Source organism: Liolophura sinensis, chromosome 12, assembly GCF_032854445.1.
Source record: "Liolophura sinensis isolate JHLJ2023 chromosome 12, CUHK_Ljap_v2, whole genome shotgun sequence".
Lineage (NCBI taxonomy): Eukaryota > Metazoa > Mollusca > Polyplacophora > Chitonida > Chitonidae > Liolophura > Liolophura sinensis.
In genome coordinates, this window is record NC_088306.1 from 13,784,483 (window position 1) to 13,802,597 (window position 18,115).

General features: G+C 38.8%; 1 protein-coding gene across 1 annotated transcript; it reads left to right on the forward strand.

Moving 5' to 3' along the window:
* The first annotated feature begins 5,962 nt into the window (after nucleotides 1-5,962).
* LOC135479720 (cytochrome P450 3A24-like) lies at nucleotides 5,963-14,142 on the forward strand. Its single transcript, XM_064759622.1, has 10 exons — nucleotides 5,963-6,013; nucleotides 6,488-6,576; nucleotides 7,112-7,260; nucleotides 7,493-7,623; nucleotides 9,427-9,520; nucleotides 10,192-10,349; nucleotides 11,225-11,313; nucleotides 12,203-12,340; nucleotides 12,857-13,019; nucleotides 14,047-14,142. Exons 1-10 carry the CDS (start codon nucleotides 5,963-5,965, stop codon nucleotides 14,140-14,142), a joined length of 1,158 nt encoding a protein of 385 aa, XP_064615692.1.
* The last annotated feature ends 3,973 nt before the right edge of the window (nucleotides 14,143-18,115 follow it).

The window sequence follows — 18,115 nt, forward strand, 5'->3', positions numbered from 1 at the left end:
GTCTGTCAGTTAATAAGCTTGGCATGAGTTACGTAATATTATGAATATTAGTTTTTGAGGAAGAACACTAGAGCGCTGTTAAGCCTGGGCTTGCTTGTATATGCCAACAAATGGTCAAAGATTACAGTTACGTTTCCATTTATCTACATGTTACGCTTTGACCTCACAACTGTGAGAGTGCCGAACGCCCGGGATCTGACAATCCCTTCCCTAAGATAAAGCTTTTGTCGCACAATTGACACTGGTACCACTCAGTGAGAGACCACTGAGTCCTGACCAACATTTTGACCTAAAGAGCGTTCGCATCCGCTTGTTGAAAACACGAAAACCTATATTAGAATGAAACTTTTAGGCCTGTCCAACAACAATTGCGTACCAACCAAACAAACGGAAATAATATAATAAGCAGCCCCAAAAAGCACATATGACAGTATATGTCTAAAACTGACTGGAGACAACGCTGTATTACATTCAGGACCTGTGAACTGTAGACATGTACAGTTAGATACCGCTGAAGAGCAGTGGAGTGAATTGAAGACTCTTTGTTTAGGGCGGAATCGAGGCGCAAATCCCGTATTTGCGGGAAACTTTCACGAAACCATTTAAACTGACATTTTGCACTCACCAAGAACTGACCGCTGTGAGACATGGGTCATTTCCTTTCTAACGGAATAAAGATGCATTTTTAATGTTTTTAATTGAAGACCATGACCACTTCACAGGTTTGATTATTGTGCTTAATTTATGCTGTTTTGATGTTTGCTCGGAAATCAGTGGCCGATCGATAACTGAGTAAAATTGGTGACTTGTGGCTTAGTCGAAAACTGGTAAATCTTGCATTACTTCTTCAGCACTCGACATGTAAAGATATCTAAGGTGTTTGGCAAATTTATCGTGCGCACGGTGCATGTAGATTGTTACTTATACAGCATTTTCACCACTCTGGATGCTTGTTTTCCTTAAATTTAGATTTGTCCAAATCGCGAGAATAATTCAACGGACAAAAAGTATAATTAAGTTTCTCTGGCTTAGGCAATTCTGCCAATCATACATATTTAAGTACGAACATCCACCTGCTATCAACATTCATTTTTCTCGCAGGGATATATTTAGAGATTTTATTTAAGTCTGAAAATTGACATGTGAATATATATTAAGGCTGTCGACGCTCAAGTGAGATGGCTTAATTTCGTTAGATTCCGTAAGCATATGACTGATACCTTTCACGAATCCTTTAATGTCGAGTTCTTCTTTTATTGAATCCAACAGACAACCAAAGCTGCATTTATAAATCGTGGCACCAGCAGTGGAGTTGTAACGTACATACAACCCTTTTGGTCCAGGAAAATTTGATATTGTGGTTTTGCAAATTGCCTTACTGTTAGTATTTAACGTGAACACCATGGCTAAAAAAAAATGGCTGAAATATCAGTGTAAATCCCTTCCCTTATGGTGTGAAAATGACAACAATCGGTATTCGACTTCCACTGAAATCTCGCGAGAACTACGAGATTTCACAATTGGATGGCAACAAGGCCTGTCCTATTGCATGGCATCTGACTGTTATTGGTTGATTGATTGATTATTTGATGTTTTTCGCCATACTAAAGAATATTTCAAGGCGGCCAGCATGGTGGGGAGAGAAAACCGGACAGAGCCCAGATGAAACCCACGGCCAACCGCACGTAGATGGCAGAATTTCCCATGTACGACCGTAATGGAATCTAACATGATTTGGTATTGAACCCACAACGGCCGCATTATTGGCGAGAGTCCCCTGAGTTAATCTTCTGCGCTAGCACGCCAACCAATCGGCCACGGAGACCTCACCATTACTTAGTGTTAGCTGATAGGTGTTAAAATATCTCAGCTAATTAAAATCCATCGGGAACTTTGTAGATGCTCGTGTCACACCGAGAAATTCAGAGAATAATGTGTGGTTCTCTAGAGATCTCAATGTTTATTAACCAACTGCATCAATATATAACGTTAACTGATTCATTTGCAGTGTATATAGGCCCTACATGTAATACAGATTATATTTGTGGAAATCCTTCGTAATTTAGATGATGATATCTATACCATTAATGGTTGGTGAATTCATCGTTTAAGGTGGATAGAATTTGACGCCTTAATAATCTGTTTCAGTGACTGGATGGGTAGTCTGTATTCCATTGTTACTACAGATGCGGACATTATTCGCGAAGTGTTCGTCAGGGAATTCAGAGTGTTTCCAAATCCCAAGTTTGTAAGTGCTTATTCTTAAAACCAAACATTTGAGAACTTGACTTCGAAAACGCCACATTTTTGAGTGTCAAACAATTTTGCGCTACTGTATCTCTCCCTCGTTCTATAAATGTACACTATTACAAACTTCCACCTGTATACGTTGACCGGTATGTTTTGCTTGTTAGGAATAAAAAAGCACAAGATACAGTATGAATTAGGACAGAAATTCAGCACGTATCTGTATAAATGGTTAAACTGCAATTTCGATTACGTCTGTTTTTTTCAGGTTGTTAAGGAAATTAAAAATTAATCTCTTCAAATTTCTTAATTTGCAGCAATTTAAGTCACCACATGAAATACAGCGAAATGCATTGCCGTTTATCTACGACTACTCTCACTGGAAGTCTGTCAGAAGTATTGTCACGCCTACGTTTAGCTCCGGTAAACTCAGGCAGGTAAACAACACTTTCCGCTTTCCGAACTTTACAGTTAGCTCCCTTGAAAATGTAAAGATCTTCAGACATCAAACGTGTATATGTCAGGTCTTTCAAACAATCATCTTTCTTTGAACTTTTCTCATTTCAGTTTTGAATGGACGCTAATCTGATATCTCCATACTGCATTGAGCCGTCTTTTTTGTCATGGAAATACGGGAAATGACATAAAACTGTGTCCATGTTCAGCGGCTTAATGACAATCTAGATCCAGGAAAATGATACACTAGTAAAATCATTTCTATGTCTTTGTTCTTCATAAATTAGACTGATAACTTAGAAAATTATTCGTAAAATTACTGAATAAATACAGAGGCGTCCTGACCGGCCTCGATTGCTCAGTTGGTAGAGCGTGCGCTTCGGGGGTGGTAAATCCAGGATCCTAAGACCTTAAAAGAGAAAGTTGTAGCTTCTTGGCGTTCAGCAGTAAGATAATACAATGATTGGTTGATACATATCAGTATAATGGCTCGAGTGGGACGTCTTACATGCCTTTGGTAAGTCGTTTCAGTGAAGCAGCATTACATAAAAGAGCTGTGGAAATACGTCCTGCAATAGGGAGGCACATTACACATACATGCACTCTACGGACTCCTTCGGCGTCATGTGACTGAAACATTGTTAAGTACGACGTGAAACCCTAAGCACTCACTAACTCATCAGCCTCCTTGTCGAGTGGTTATCGTTGTGAATTGAAGTCTGGCTCAAGTACACTGAATGGTATGTTAAAAAATATTGGGATCTACCATACTCAAGGCGGCTCAAACTTTAGTCAGAAACATCGCCATTCGCCGAACTGGGAAGAAACAGAGTAACAAGTAATTATGGCGTAGCCAAATATTACCTTCTGGTCAGTGTACTTGAACTATAGTCTATTTCTTTTATAGAGTGGCCTACATTCAGCTGTGTAAAATCAGTCATACTCTCAACCAATATATATATATATATATATATATATATATATATATATATATATATATATATATATATATATATATATATATATATATATATATATATATATATATATATTATGAGATATAATAATTATACTATTTCAATTATTAAGGTTGTGCTATAACAGTGCGTGAAAACGATTTCACTCATGCCAGGGGCCGAAACAGAGTAAAAATTATTGGTCGAGGTTCACCATTCCAGAATTACATCATTTTAGAGAAGAATTTTGTGTTTACTGATGTTCGTTTCGGCCATCTAACTATGAAGGACGGAATGTTGTCTACATTTATATATTTTTGTCTTTTGGTTTTCTCTCCAACCGACAATTGCTGGGTGTAGGGTTGAGGATTAAAGACAGTGAATTGTTGATTACTGGAATACTGGGTATGCGAGTTAGGCAATGACGAAGTCATACATACATGTACTTTCCTGAACGCCAGTATTGATTTAATTAAAATTTACTGTGAATCAAAACGTACGCATGTGTTCACTGTTTGTTCCTATGTGGACAGCAAAAACATTACTGTATATAAAATGCATTCAGATTTGTCATGTTTTACTGATTTGCTTAAAGAGGTGTCACAAGCATTAACGGTTCATGTGATTCAGTCTTATTTGTTGCTGTCACTGATGTCGCCATCTTCACTGCTCCTCAGACTCACAATCACAGGATCAATAGTCCCCCGCAGACCTTCTCGCCGCCAGTACTCCTTCTCTACCTGTCACTTATTTCCATTAAGCATAAACTGCTACATCTCACAAAACTTTGACTTAAAGCAACAAGATTTAGGTGAGTTTACATGATGCATTATAACTGACATATCAGGTAATTGAGGTAATAACCTGTTCATAGCCTCCCAAAGTGAACTGATCATGAAACATACATTTAGTACGCGTTTGACAGCATTTTCCCAGTCGGCTCGCGAAACCTTGTCAATAGCCTCTTGAAATAAGTGCCTAACGTCCGCTAACTTGAAGGTTTTGTTGTGAGGCGAGACGTAGCCCTTAATGTTTGCCTAGAATACCTCTATCGCATGCAACTCGCAACAAGCCACCTTCGTCCGTGAAACCAAATCACCATTCTTGTGGGCATTGACGTCGGTATGTTGTAACCGGCTTATTTCTCAGAACTATCTCTGTAAGGTCTTTCTTGAGAGCAGTTGCAGAAAATGCTATGTCTCGAAATCTGAGCCATATTTGCAAATCGTGTTTCCTGTTTGACACCGTGGGACATGTATTTACTGGATGTTTGATCTTGTGAAAGCCGGATTTGTCAAGTATAAGGACGATTGGGTGTTCTAAACGACGAATTAATACCATTTCCAACCAGTTCAAGATTTTATCACCATCCATTTCCTCATGCTAATCTGCTTTTTTTCGTCTTCAAACAACAACGCGGCATCTTTGTTTAAACCTATCTTCCCGGAACCCGCGTGTAATGGCAACATTTGGGCCCTTTTTTCGTCCGATGCTATCCATTGTTTCGACACAGAACAACTGGAGTTAAGCAGGTCTCATCTATATAGACATATGTCATAATCTGTCTGTCTGTAGAACTTTTGCGTAAACAATTGTTTCTACTCCCCATGACATCTTTTCTTTCTGTTTTGATTTTCCTGTTGTCGGTTGTTTTTTTTGTACTTTAAACCATTCGTTTTCAGTATTCTCCTTACTAGCGAAAACGACAATGTAAATGCTGGATTTTCTTCTTTCAGAGCATTAATTTTGGCACTGTCGGTAGATCCTTATCATTTAGAAAAGATCCCATACGTCTGATTGCAAAATTAATATCAAAGCTTAGAAGATCTGGCCGATTTGGGCTTCCGTACCAGTTCTCCAATAGTTGCACTGCATTCCTTCAATAAACTGTGAATAGTCCTCACATTCAAATTCAGTATTTGTGTGGCCGTCCTGTTAACAGACAGTGGTCTTCTATCATCGTTTGTAGTATTTTGCAGATGGTTGCATGAGTTCAAAACAGCCAATTTCTCTTCGCAAGCATATGTTTTTCCCTCGGCATTATGCAGCCTGAATCCCGCATCTGTCACATATATCACAGGTGTCACTTTCTCTCAAAGTGGGAAGTTTATGGAGTTTAACAATGTGAATTAGAAAAATTATTCTGACTGCATTTTCCTTGTAATAATATGGACGTTCAACATGTAATTTATTTATTTGATTGGTGTTTTACGCCGTACTCAAGAATATTTCACCTATACGACAGCGGCCAGCATTATGGTGGGAGGAAATCAGGCACAGCCCAGGGGATACTCAGGCTCATCATGGTTGCTGGCAGACCTTCTGCTGGACTTGAACTCATAGCGACCGCATTGGTGAGAGGCATCTGAGTCAATACGCTGCCCTAGCGTGCTAACCAATTGAGCGGCAGAGGGCTCCCGTTCAACATGTAATGTGTAGAGCGTGACGGGACACTGACTATAGGCAATTTTGGTAGCGGTTGATCTTACAGACAGCTGAATGTAGGCGACTCGCTAAAAGAAATAGACTGTAGCTGGTGTCTTCAGCCATACGCAGAAGGGTCCACCAGCAACGTGATGGGTTTCCCCAAAGCCCGGTTTCCTTCTACCATAACATTTTCCGCCGTCTTCTAACCTAAATACTCTTGAATACAGCGTAAAACATCCATCAAATGATAAAATAAATAAATGTTAAATCCGTTTGTTTTAAACCTGAGATCCCCCGTTTTTATTACGTTACTTTAGCCCGCTAACTTAGAATATCACTAGAAATTTTCCCTTTGTGCCAAATAAACCTTTAATCGTTTGAGCCGTTCTTTGTTACCTCAGATGTCAGGTTACATGGTTGATTCCATTGACAACGTCATGAAGAATGTCTTAACGGCTGCCGATGAAGGAAGAACGATGGAGATGAAAGAGTAAGATAGCATTTGCGTTTAGATCTTTATAATCTGAAGAAAAATGCATGTAATGGCAACTAAATGGCAACCGCAAAGTTCAGTGAGTAAGCTGTGTGACTTCCAGCCACACGGCGCGGGTTCAATCCTAGCCTGGGACACGGAATTTATAGACTCCCTTCCCATCCCTGTTCGTAGCTGTTTTGGTGACAAGACGTGGACAGGTACATTTCATGAACATTTCAGCATCAGAGATGAAATATATGTCCAATGACGACAGTAGTACTCTAATAGCAACAAATTTCAAAATCTAATCTACCCCTCACACTTAATGCCACTGTGCCTGACATTGTGAATTGGAAATAAGTATGTACAGTTTTAAATTTATTTTGCTTTTTAATTATTATTTTACCTGTGATGCAGACATTTTTATGAAATGTCTCGAATATCAGTTAATAACGTGTGTGACGCTTCAAACATACTGAATTATTGTCAATTTCACAGGGATATATCTTTTTGATTCCACCCGAGATACATGAATATGTTAATGTTGCAGGATTTACGGTTCCTACACAATGAAGGTTATCTCGGCGGCTGCATTTGGACTCGACATAGATACCCAAAAAGATCCCAATCATCCATTTATTCAAAATGCAATCCAGGCCATTGCTTCGTTTCTAGGCAACCCGATAACGGTTTTTGCAAGTAAGTCAAGTGAAGAGAATTTTTCAATTTGCAAGTTTCGAGATATGACGGTCTCGACAACAGAGTGACACCACTTAGGGACGCACTATTGTCGCATCAAGTCATGGTAGGACAGTCTGCATCGTGTAGGAGGCCCTATTCATAGCATAGGCAGGTTTATCAGTCATTCGATTTTTTCTTAACACTGGGTAAGTCTCGTGACGTCAAAACCATGTTTGTCGTCTGCTTTCAGGCATGTTCCCTGCATTGACTCCGTTGGCCTCGTTGATTTCTCTCTTTAGTCGACCAGCTCCTTCTATAGGGTATTTGGACTCCATACTGACATCAACGATGAAAGAAAGACGACAGACTGGAAAATCAGGGGTAAGATGTTCGAAAAATATTTGACCGAAAGATTACATTTTCATTGACTTATATTTCAAAACTTACAAATCATTTACATAGATGAACAAGTACTCTTGTCCAGATAAAACTTTTGCAATTCATCAGTCAACATACATATCATGTGTTTCCACGTAACTTGTGTGTCGATAAACAAAAGAAAAAGTGCTTCTTTGGACCTACCTTATTTCTTTATTTCTTATATTAAATTACGTTAAATTGCAAAACGGTACTGACTTCTTAACTGAAATATTTTGTTACAATAACGCATTTCCGGAAGTATGGTATACCGATAGCTTGAAACCTATACTTGGCCCCAGACCCCATTAGTTTTCCATAAGCGACAATGTTAACGTTTAGCGCTGTAGCTCAGTCCCAAACATTCCGTCGCCAATAAGCTTTGGTGCATACCTGGCCCAGCCTGTGAGAAAGAAGCTGTAAAAATCTTGACATAGGTTGACCGTCAAAATCTGGACCTTTCTATGTCGGCAGCTGGAAGGGGTGCCTAGCAACGCCAAGGGGACGTCACTCGCAGCCTAATCAATACCTGTCTCCTTGTGTCCTCTCGCCCAGAATTTCAAACTTTCATCATTAAAACTCATACCTGCCCAAAGCTTAGACAATTTCCATGATTTTGATACCAAACATGCACCTGTACACCAAAAACGGCAGGCTGGCAGCGAAAAAAAGACTTTACACCCTAAAATACACAGAATTACATCCCGAAAAACGGAAGTGATAATGGGGGCCTGTGTGCTACTTCCATTGTAGATGTCTGAAGGCACAACATAAAGATGACCTGAGGCGTCTCCGTGGTTAAGGTGGTTAGCACGCCAGCATGGCGTTATGACCCAGGAACGTCCCACCAAGTCCACCTCTTGCTAGCTTCCTTTCAGCAACCTTGATGAGTTGTGGGTTTTCCCCGGGCTCCGTTCGGTTTCCTCTGACCATAATGATGGCCGCCGTCATATAAGTGAAATATTCTTGAGTACATCGTAAAACACCAATCAAATAAATAAAGTGGACCTGTTGATTTGAGGAGCGTATTGATTATAGCCGTGATAGCACACATTTATATACAAATCATACCGGATGTTCCGGTTCAATAATCGCGTATCCAATTTAAAAACCAACATTCAACACAAACCACCAAAGAATTAAGAAAGTGTATAAAGTAGGATTGAAGCGTACAGTCAGGTAAAGGGAATGAGTCAACAGTGGACTCTTGGGTCTTAAGCAGTACATAGTTTTTATGAAACCAGAAAGACGCCAGAAATGCGCGCAAATTTAATCAATCAAAATTCTTTTAAGTTGCAGTTTATAAAAAATACACATATCAGGTGAGCATGGACTGAAACTGTTCAAACATTCAATGTGGTGTTTTTATTCAACACGGTGTGTATACACCCTAATTCGGGTTAAGCGGAATTTTTCTTCGACATATTTGATGAAATCTCCATCGTGTATTTTATTTGATTGGTGTTTTACGCCGTACTCAAGAATATTTCACTTATACGACGGCGGCCAACATTATGGTGGGTGGATACCGGGCAGAGTCCGGGGGAAACCCACGACCACCCACAGGTTGCTGGAAGACCTTCCCACGTACGGCCGCATGGGAAGCCAGCATGAGCTGGACTTGAACTCACAGCGACCGCATTGTCCATCGTGTAGACTGTGCACGAAAATACCCGCTGTCCCATCTTAACGTTCTTTTGGACACCTAGACACACACAAACATGTACTTTTTCTGCATTTTTAGCAATATTATTTTTGTTTCGCCAGCGTAAAGATCTCTTACAGCTATTGATTGACGCCAAACTAGAGGATAGCCAAGTCAACCGTCACGATGCGCCAAACGAAGGCATAGCCAAGCGAGGTACGAGTCAAAATTATTTTGTCTCTTCGTTTTCCTTGACTGACTGATTCTTAGTTACAGGAAACAGATTTGTGTGATTCGGTGTTCCACAAGAGTAGAACAGCAAAAAAGGCAATATTCTTGCTGAATGATCGTTGGAATTTGTTGAATCACCCCCTTCCGCTGTGTTTTGGTTATAATAAGCGGTCGACGACGCCCGTGTGGCCGTTTGCGCAGTCCAGATTTCATATATGTAAACCGTGGAAAAATTCCCCAATAACTTGCCAAATGTTGGTTAGCACTGGTTATTTCCACACATAAAACTGACAGCTATGGTGTAAGTAAAAAATTCTAGAGTATGACCTTCAGCAAGAGTGAAATGTAATAAAAAATAACACATGTAGCTATGTTCCATTATACTGATCTTTTTGTCTTTATACTTTATATTCGGAAATAATGTCGTATTAGATTTATATAAAATTCGCTGGCCCTTGACCAAAGAGGTCGAGAGTTCGAATCCTGGTGTCAGCTTCGGCTGGTTTTTTGCATCAAGGGATTTGCCAAGTGCATTTTTCTTGTTCACGCAAAGCTTGATCGCAGCTCTTATCACTCAAATGAATTTCAGTACAGGTTAATATCAATAGAATAAAATAAAATAAGCTAAAGCCTGTGTATATGTTTATGTTACTCAGATCTCAGCGACATTGAAATTCGAGCCCAAGCGATCATCTTCATGTTGGCCGGATACGAAACAACGGCTACTACTCTGTCGTTCATGTCGTACCTGCTGGCTAACCATCCGGACATCCAAAAAAAACTGTGTAAAGAAATCGACGACGTCTTGGAGGGGGTAAGAAAATTTATTCTTCACCCTGTCACAAAAACATCGGTGTCCTGACAGAACAAATGATCCAACAAAAACTTGGTCAAAAGCCTGCTACCATAAAATTTTAGTCAACATCATCTTGGACCATTGTTTTGATCAATATTTTTGTCGTCAATTTTATCCTGATCAACACTGGCACTTCAAATAAAATGTTTGAAGGATATATTCTGGACCAAAGTGATTAATTAAAACTAAGCAGTGTTTAACACAAGTGAAACACTTTGAATCATAGCTGTAAAACGAAAAAAAAAAAAGGAAGAAATGACTGCTTCGGCGATACTGCATGAAATTCACATATATACATTGCCGTTGTTAGCGAATAAAACCAAGTACATGTATATATATATTTTCTAACAGCTGCCCTCAATCAATTATAATGTCACCATTATAACCATCGCCATCATTTGTTTCGTCATTGTCTCTGCCAGCAATGTTATCATTATCAATCTTAATTTTCCTTCGCTGTTATTACATGTAGTGCTGTACTTTCCGATTCATCACTAACGTTATTACACGTACAATCTTCTTCGTCAACGCGCATATAAATTGTGTTCGTCGTGAACGTTGCCTTCGTCGCTTCGCCAAGGTCACCATGATACATGTAGATGTCACGGTAACGTAAAGCGTTATCAGCGCGATGGCGTCCACAGTGTTTCATTATTCTTTTGTGTTGTTATTGAAGTCATTTGTTTTGTTATTTAAGTGGGTGGAGAACTGCTGTTCCAAGATCTTCTTCCCCTAGGTGAACCCCCATAATTACTGTTCCCTCAAGAACAATTATAGATATACAAAAATCTCCTCTGTTTCTACTAATATTTTCCGTGTCGTTTGAATTGCAGAAAACACCTGACTATGATAACATCCAGCAATTGCCCTATTTAGAAATGTGCCTGCACGAGAGCATGAGACTGTTCCCGCCAATTTTAAGGTAGTTGCTTGTACCGGTGGCCCGTTTCATAAAGCCCACTTAACTTTACGTGTACATATCTTCCTTGGCAACCAGTGTTGTAGGTATTACGTCGTCATGGTAGTTACGTGAACGTAACGCTACGTGTACTTTGTGAAACGGGCCCTGGCTATTGTTGACCAGATACCATTGCTGTGTTGATTTGAAAGGAAATTAGCTCATAATAAATCGATAATGCACTGCCATCAGACACACTTCTGAAACTGTATAAGAACAGAATAAAATTCATTCAAGTATTTGAATTCTAAGGTGTATATTTTGAAGATCATACTGATAATGTTGGGCTCCAAATATATTTAAACTCATTCAATTTTGCCAGGAAAGTTAAAAAAAAACAAAAAAAGATTTGTTGGTGTGTATGATGACAAACACTTTGTGTGGAGTTTTCCTATTTGAAGTAGGGGCCTCCGTGGCTCAGTTGGTTAGCGTGCTAGCGCAGCGTGATGACCCAGGAGCCTTTCACCAATGCGGTCGTTGCGAGTTCAAGTCCAGCTCATGCTGGCTTCCACTCCAGCCGTACGTGGGAAGGTCTGTCAGCAACCTGCGGATGGTCGTGGGTTTCCCCTGGTTTCCTCCCACCATAATGCTGGCCGCCGTCGTATAAGTGAAATATTCTTGAGTAAAATAAATAAAATAAATCAATAAATACCCATTTAAAGTGTAGAAAGAGCAAAATCAAGAAATTGCCGGATTCGAACTCCCAACCGCATAGATCTGGATCGAATGAATTAGTGCTAAATCCTCTTCATAACTCACAATAAATTTTGAACTTCTATATTTCTTCGGTTAACCAAACAAACATCCCAACCAAACAGCCGGACAATATAATGTAAGTTTATTCAATTTCCAGATTAAGCCGTGCAGCTGAGGAAGATATCTGCATCAAAGGTTATTTCCTACCCAAGGGCACCGGGGTTTCTGTTCCCGTCTTTGTTCTTCAGAGAGACCCCGAATACTGGCCCAACCCTGACAAGTTTGACCCCGAAAGGTAAGGGCAAATCTGGTTGTTGTCAATGTTAAAATATGAATCAACAAAGATAGGTACGTTTTATAATACTTATGTATGTGACTGGTGCTTTCACTGTTTCAACAGATTTGTGGACGGCAGAAACCGTAGCGCCTCGAGTAAACTACCGCCCTGCACCAGTCTTTTGGTTTTACATGCTGCAGCCCGACAGTTGTCGCCTAATTCGACCCTCCGAGTGTACTGATCATTTATGATATAAGACAGTAGCATGGAAAGTAAAATCAGAGCAGCGACGACAATTTGATTAACCCATGAAACCAGACCTTTTGCTAGTCTACTTTATATAGGGTCTTGTTTCTCACTGTTCTTGTGAATACTCAACACGGTGGCTTAAGGTAAAAAAAAAAAACAAATGTAGTGATACAATGTATTAGACGCCACTGGAGGAATAAGAGCGCGTCGATCGTGTTTTCTAATCCGGGGCGTATTAACCTTCAACTGTAATGGGATCAATGAAATTTCTGGTTTCACTTTCAGATTCTCCCCACAGAATCGGGACAAGAACCACCCTTTCGCTCTCGTTCCCTTTAGCGCCGGGCCACGCCACTGTGTTGGGAAAAGAATGGCTTTAGTGGCGGCAAAAATTGCCATAGCAACAGTCCTGCAAAAAGTCAATCTTGAAATCTCCGCTGAAACTCAGGTTTGTAACGTTTAATAGTTTTTCATTTCCGCTCAGTTGCGTAATTATTTTTAACAATTACAGGATTTTTGTTTTTAGTTTGAAGAACTTAAAACTTGGAACTGAATGAAAGCACAGATTCCAAGGCGAAAACAGATAAACTTTTTTTATAAATTTCTTACCAACTTTTAACGGATTTTAAAGGAATCAAAACCGTCAAGGAACAGAAATATGATTTAAAGTCCTAACAGAGCTCTTGTGCAGTATATGTACATATATATTCCAAAAAAGTATCCTGAATTAACCCCTGTATATTTCTAGATTCCCTATTTCTTGCTTCAAATCATTGATGTTTTGCTGCTCTGCATGACCCGAATTAGCCACTGCATATTTTTAGTTTACTTATCATTCTTATGTCTGCCAACTGTTTTCACCGCGTTCTCCCTCTTGTTGCTTTGACTTGAATCATTCTAATGAATGGAACACCAACAAATGTATATCTGTCTGTCTATATTCCAAACATCCAAAAGACCTAGATAGATTATATTGCACAATGAAGGTTGAATATCATAAACATTTTTCGAGTGAGAGGTGAGTATCATAACTCACGAAACACGAGGTGTGGAGTGGGTTCACATTTTCAACTGTCATTCGAAAACTATTTATGATTTTAAACAATGGTTTTAGCTGTAGGCTTTCCCAGACTTGTGTATGTAGCGTGACGTCGCACATGCCGTCTTGTATGACGTCGTGTTAAGGTTGACTGAACTTGTGTTATGGCGTCATTCCGCTGAACTCGAATTCGAACTTCATCAAATAAAATGTTTCTTTTTGATGTCATGAGCAAAGAGGGAAATCACTTGTGTCAGTGAAAGAAATTCTGATATTTCACCTTTGTGTAAATAATAAATATATATCTGTCTCATAGGTGTTTCGGCGTAACACTGCATGTAAAATATGCCGAGCAGTATGTGGTAGCAAAATAAATACGAAGAAACACCTCATATACACACAGTAAAAAAAATATGGTCTTCTTTTGCATTTGTAGATCCCTGTCCAGCTTCAAAAAGACACCTTCATCTGCACGGCTGAGCATGGCATTCATCTGCGCGTGCGCAGGCGAAGCGCCAAAACCTCATTTTAATGGCCGTAAAGACGGAGGTGGTGGACTGCTAATAGGATGACGAATGAAGCTTATACCAATAAGATGCTCGTCATCGCTATCATTCGATGCTATAAATTTTGCATTGTAACAACTGTATCTCGAGTAAAAATTAATAATGCCTGTGTAATTGTTAAAGGACCAGTGTCTAAAACGAACGGGTCATCAGTGCATATATGCAAGGAACGTTACCAATGATACGCGCCCTGTACTCTATCAAGACCATCAGACGTTGTGACGTACATGTAATATTGTGGGCGATTAAGCTAAACAACGCTTGGGATATGCATTGATATGTATGACAAATTGTTACTTCTGTATCGTCTCTATTTCCTACAGTTTATTATATCGATGTTGTCTAGTATCTTCTGAGATGTCGTTAGAATGTGTGTTTCCATTCCTATAACGCCCAAAGTAGTTCAGCTTCGTGTCTGGACGAAATATGTAGAGGTAGTTTTATGTATTTGTGTAACTGTGTATGTAACCGCTTTCAATAATTCTTGCTTTTGTCTTTTCCACAAAAAAATGAGTGTAATCTTATAAGATAGCTATGGTAATTTGAGAAACGGTTTATATACGCATCGACGACGTTAAAACTCATCTGATGTAAGGGAAATAATGTGCTTGGAATTTTGGGTCTCACGTAAGGTCTAAATTTGCATGTGAAATTATCTAAACTGTTTCATAAATAAACTTTGTGCATCTTAATTTAAAAATTGTTCTGTGTTGATGTTGGTGAGTTTGTGATGAGCGTACATCCTCTGTATAATAAAATAGACGGGAACACACCTTTTTCGGACCTTTCATTTCGTGCGCTTGAAAGGGTACAGAGTATATTCTGATTGGCTGGTGTTAGAGATTAACAAGTCCTGGCTTTGCCTTGCCTAAGCTAAATTTTAGAAATGGTACATTTATTCAAGCGTCACCAAGGCTAGAAAATTTTACCCGGGAAACCCTGTCTCCACTATCAGCCAATCAGCGTCGAATTTGTACCCCTTTAAGAAAAGAATATTTGATTATACATGCAAGTTATCATTTCCATCATAAGATGGCACTCTTGCATTAAATCTACAGTTATCATTTCCATCATAAGATGACACTCTTGCATTAAATCTACAGTTATCATTTCCATCATAAGATGGCACTCTCACATTAGATCTACGGTTATCATTTCCATCATGAGATGGCACTCTCACATTAGATCTACAGTTATCATTTCCATCATAATTTGACACTCTTACATTAGATCTACAGTTATCATTTCCATCATAAGATGGCACTCTTACATTAGATCTACAGTTATCATTTCCATTATAAGATGGCACTCTTACATTAGATCTACAGTTATCATTTCCATCATAAGATGACACTCTTACATTAGATCTACAGTTATCATTTCCATCATAAGATGGCACTCTTACATTAGATCTACAGTTATCATTTCCATTATAAGATGGCACTCTTACATTAGATCTACAGTTATCATTTCCATCATAAGATGGCACTCTTACATTAGATCTACAGTTATCATTTCCATCATAAGATGGCACTCTTACATTAGATCTACAGTTATCATTTCCATTATAAGATGGCACTCTTACATTAGATCTACAGTTATCATTTCCATCATAAGAGTTATCATTTCCATCATAAGATGACACTCTTACATTAGATCTACAGTTATCATTTCCATCATAAGATGGCACTCTTACATTAGATCTACAGTTATCATTTCCATTATAAGATGGCACTCTTACATTAGATCTTCAGTTATCATTTCCATCATAAGATGACACTCTTACATTAGATCTACAGTTATCATTTCCATTATAAGATGGCACTCTTACATTAGATCTACAGTTATCATTTCCATCATAAGATGGCACTCTTACATTAGATCTACAGTTATCATTTCCATTATAAGATGGCACTCTTACATTAGATCTACAGTTATCATTTCCATCATAAGATGGCACTCTTACATTAGATCTACAGTTATCATTTCCATCATGTGATGGCACTCTTACATTAGATCTACTGTTATCATTACCATCATGTGATGGCACTCTCACATTAGATCTACAGTTATCATTTCCATCATAATTTGACACTCTTACATTAGATCTACAGTTATCATTTCCATCATAAGATGACACTCTTACATTAGATCTACAGTTATCATTTCCATTATAAGATGGCACTCTTACATTAGATCTACAGTTATCATTTCCATCATAAGATGACACTCTTACATTAGATCTACAGTTATCATTTCCATCATAAGATGGCACTCTTACATTAGATCTACAGTTATCATTTCCATCATAAGATGGCACTCTTACATTAGATCTACAGTTATCATTTCCATAATAAGATGACACTCTTACATTAGATCTACAGTTATTATTTCCATTATAAGATGGCACTCTTACATTAGATCTACAGTTATCATTTCCATCATAAGATGGCACTCTTGCATTAAATCTACACTTAATTTTCCATTTACTTAAATGTTAACATTCAGTGCTGATGGGCAAATAAAGGATATATTCTTAAGTACAGTGAAACACACCAAACAATGAAATAAATAAATTTAGTGTTGAAGAGCAGACCAACATCCTTAACCCCCAAACACCCTTAGGAAGCGGGTGATCGACTGGTGAGGCAATTCTGGTTTACGTTCGAGGGATAACGGCAGATAAAATTTCAGGCTATAGAACCTATTAAACATGCGGTAGGTTTCTATGGCTACCAGTTTGACACCTACAGTTACGAACCCCGTCTTTAAACTCGGTATTATATATTTTTTTATTTGTCAGCATCTGGCCTACATTTCCCCCAATGAGTATGTTATAGCCTGCACCATAATTCAGCCGAGCGTTCTCGAGGCTTCGGTGTTGATGAGCTTAATGTCATTGTAAACAGAATGTACATTCTGGAAATATGTGATGTAAACGTGCTTAGGATCAAAGCGTCCAGAATTTTCTTTTACGTTAGTCTATAAATATGAGTAACGCACTTGTGAAGTTCACTGTCATTCATTCAAGTCTATTTGAGAGTAATCATATTTACCCTCATTCACTGTGAAGTATTTTGCTGGGTTTGGAGATATCGGCTTTCACGCCCTTCGACATTCGACATTTGTACTCCATTTTCTGTACAGAGCAATTTGTGAGCTTGTGTTTCGTCACTTCCCATTTTTGGATACATTGTTTTGGAAATTGTATCGCTCATTGTCTCTTTGTGCGATTACATACATTTTATCCTAGTTTACGCCAAAAGTGACTTTGTGTATATTTCCGAGAAGGGAAGCATACATCGACAACTCGGCATCATGGACGCTAGTGTGAATCCGTCCGCCCTGAGAAGTTACACATTCATAGGCAGTTGAGGAATAAACCACTTATCGGACCTCTGACCCACTTCCCAAGTGCGTACATACGCCAAATTTTAACTAGTTCACACAAAAACACACTTGGCATTCAAGTCCAAAGCCTATCCTACAAAATGACAGCATTCCATACCAGGCAATGTTAACTGTGGTCAGTATTCTATCAGCTACGCCTCCCGAAACTCATCGGTTTTAAGAAACTTATATATGTAGCTAAGGTGTTTGATACTTGACACTTCAGTTCTGGGATCGCTAAGTTGAGTAATTTCAGATGTCAAAACCAAAACTATGCGTTTTAAATAAAAAAAGAAATACGGCATGGCAAGAAACACTGGCAGTCCTTGTGCAAATAATTGTCCGAATAAGATGCACTGTGATGAATATCTTTTGTCTGCTTTAAATCCAAAGAAGGTGGATGCAATAATTCAAATGAGACGGCAATAGGTGAATAGTGTACGGCTAAAAGGTCATCTGTATACTACCTAAAAATGAAAAGAATCCAGCTTTCAAAAGGAGAATAATACTTTTTAATAAATTTTCACATAGTCGTGCTCGTGCAAAAAC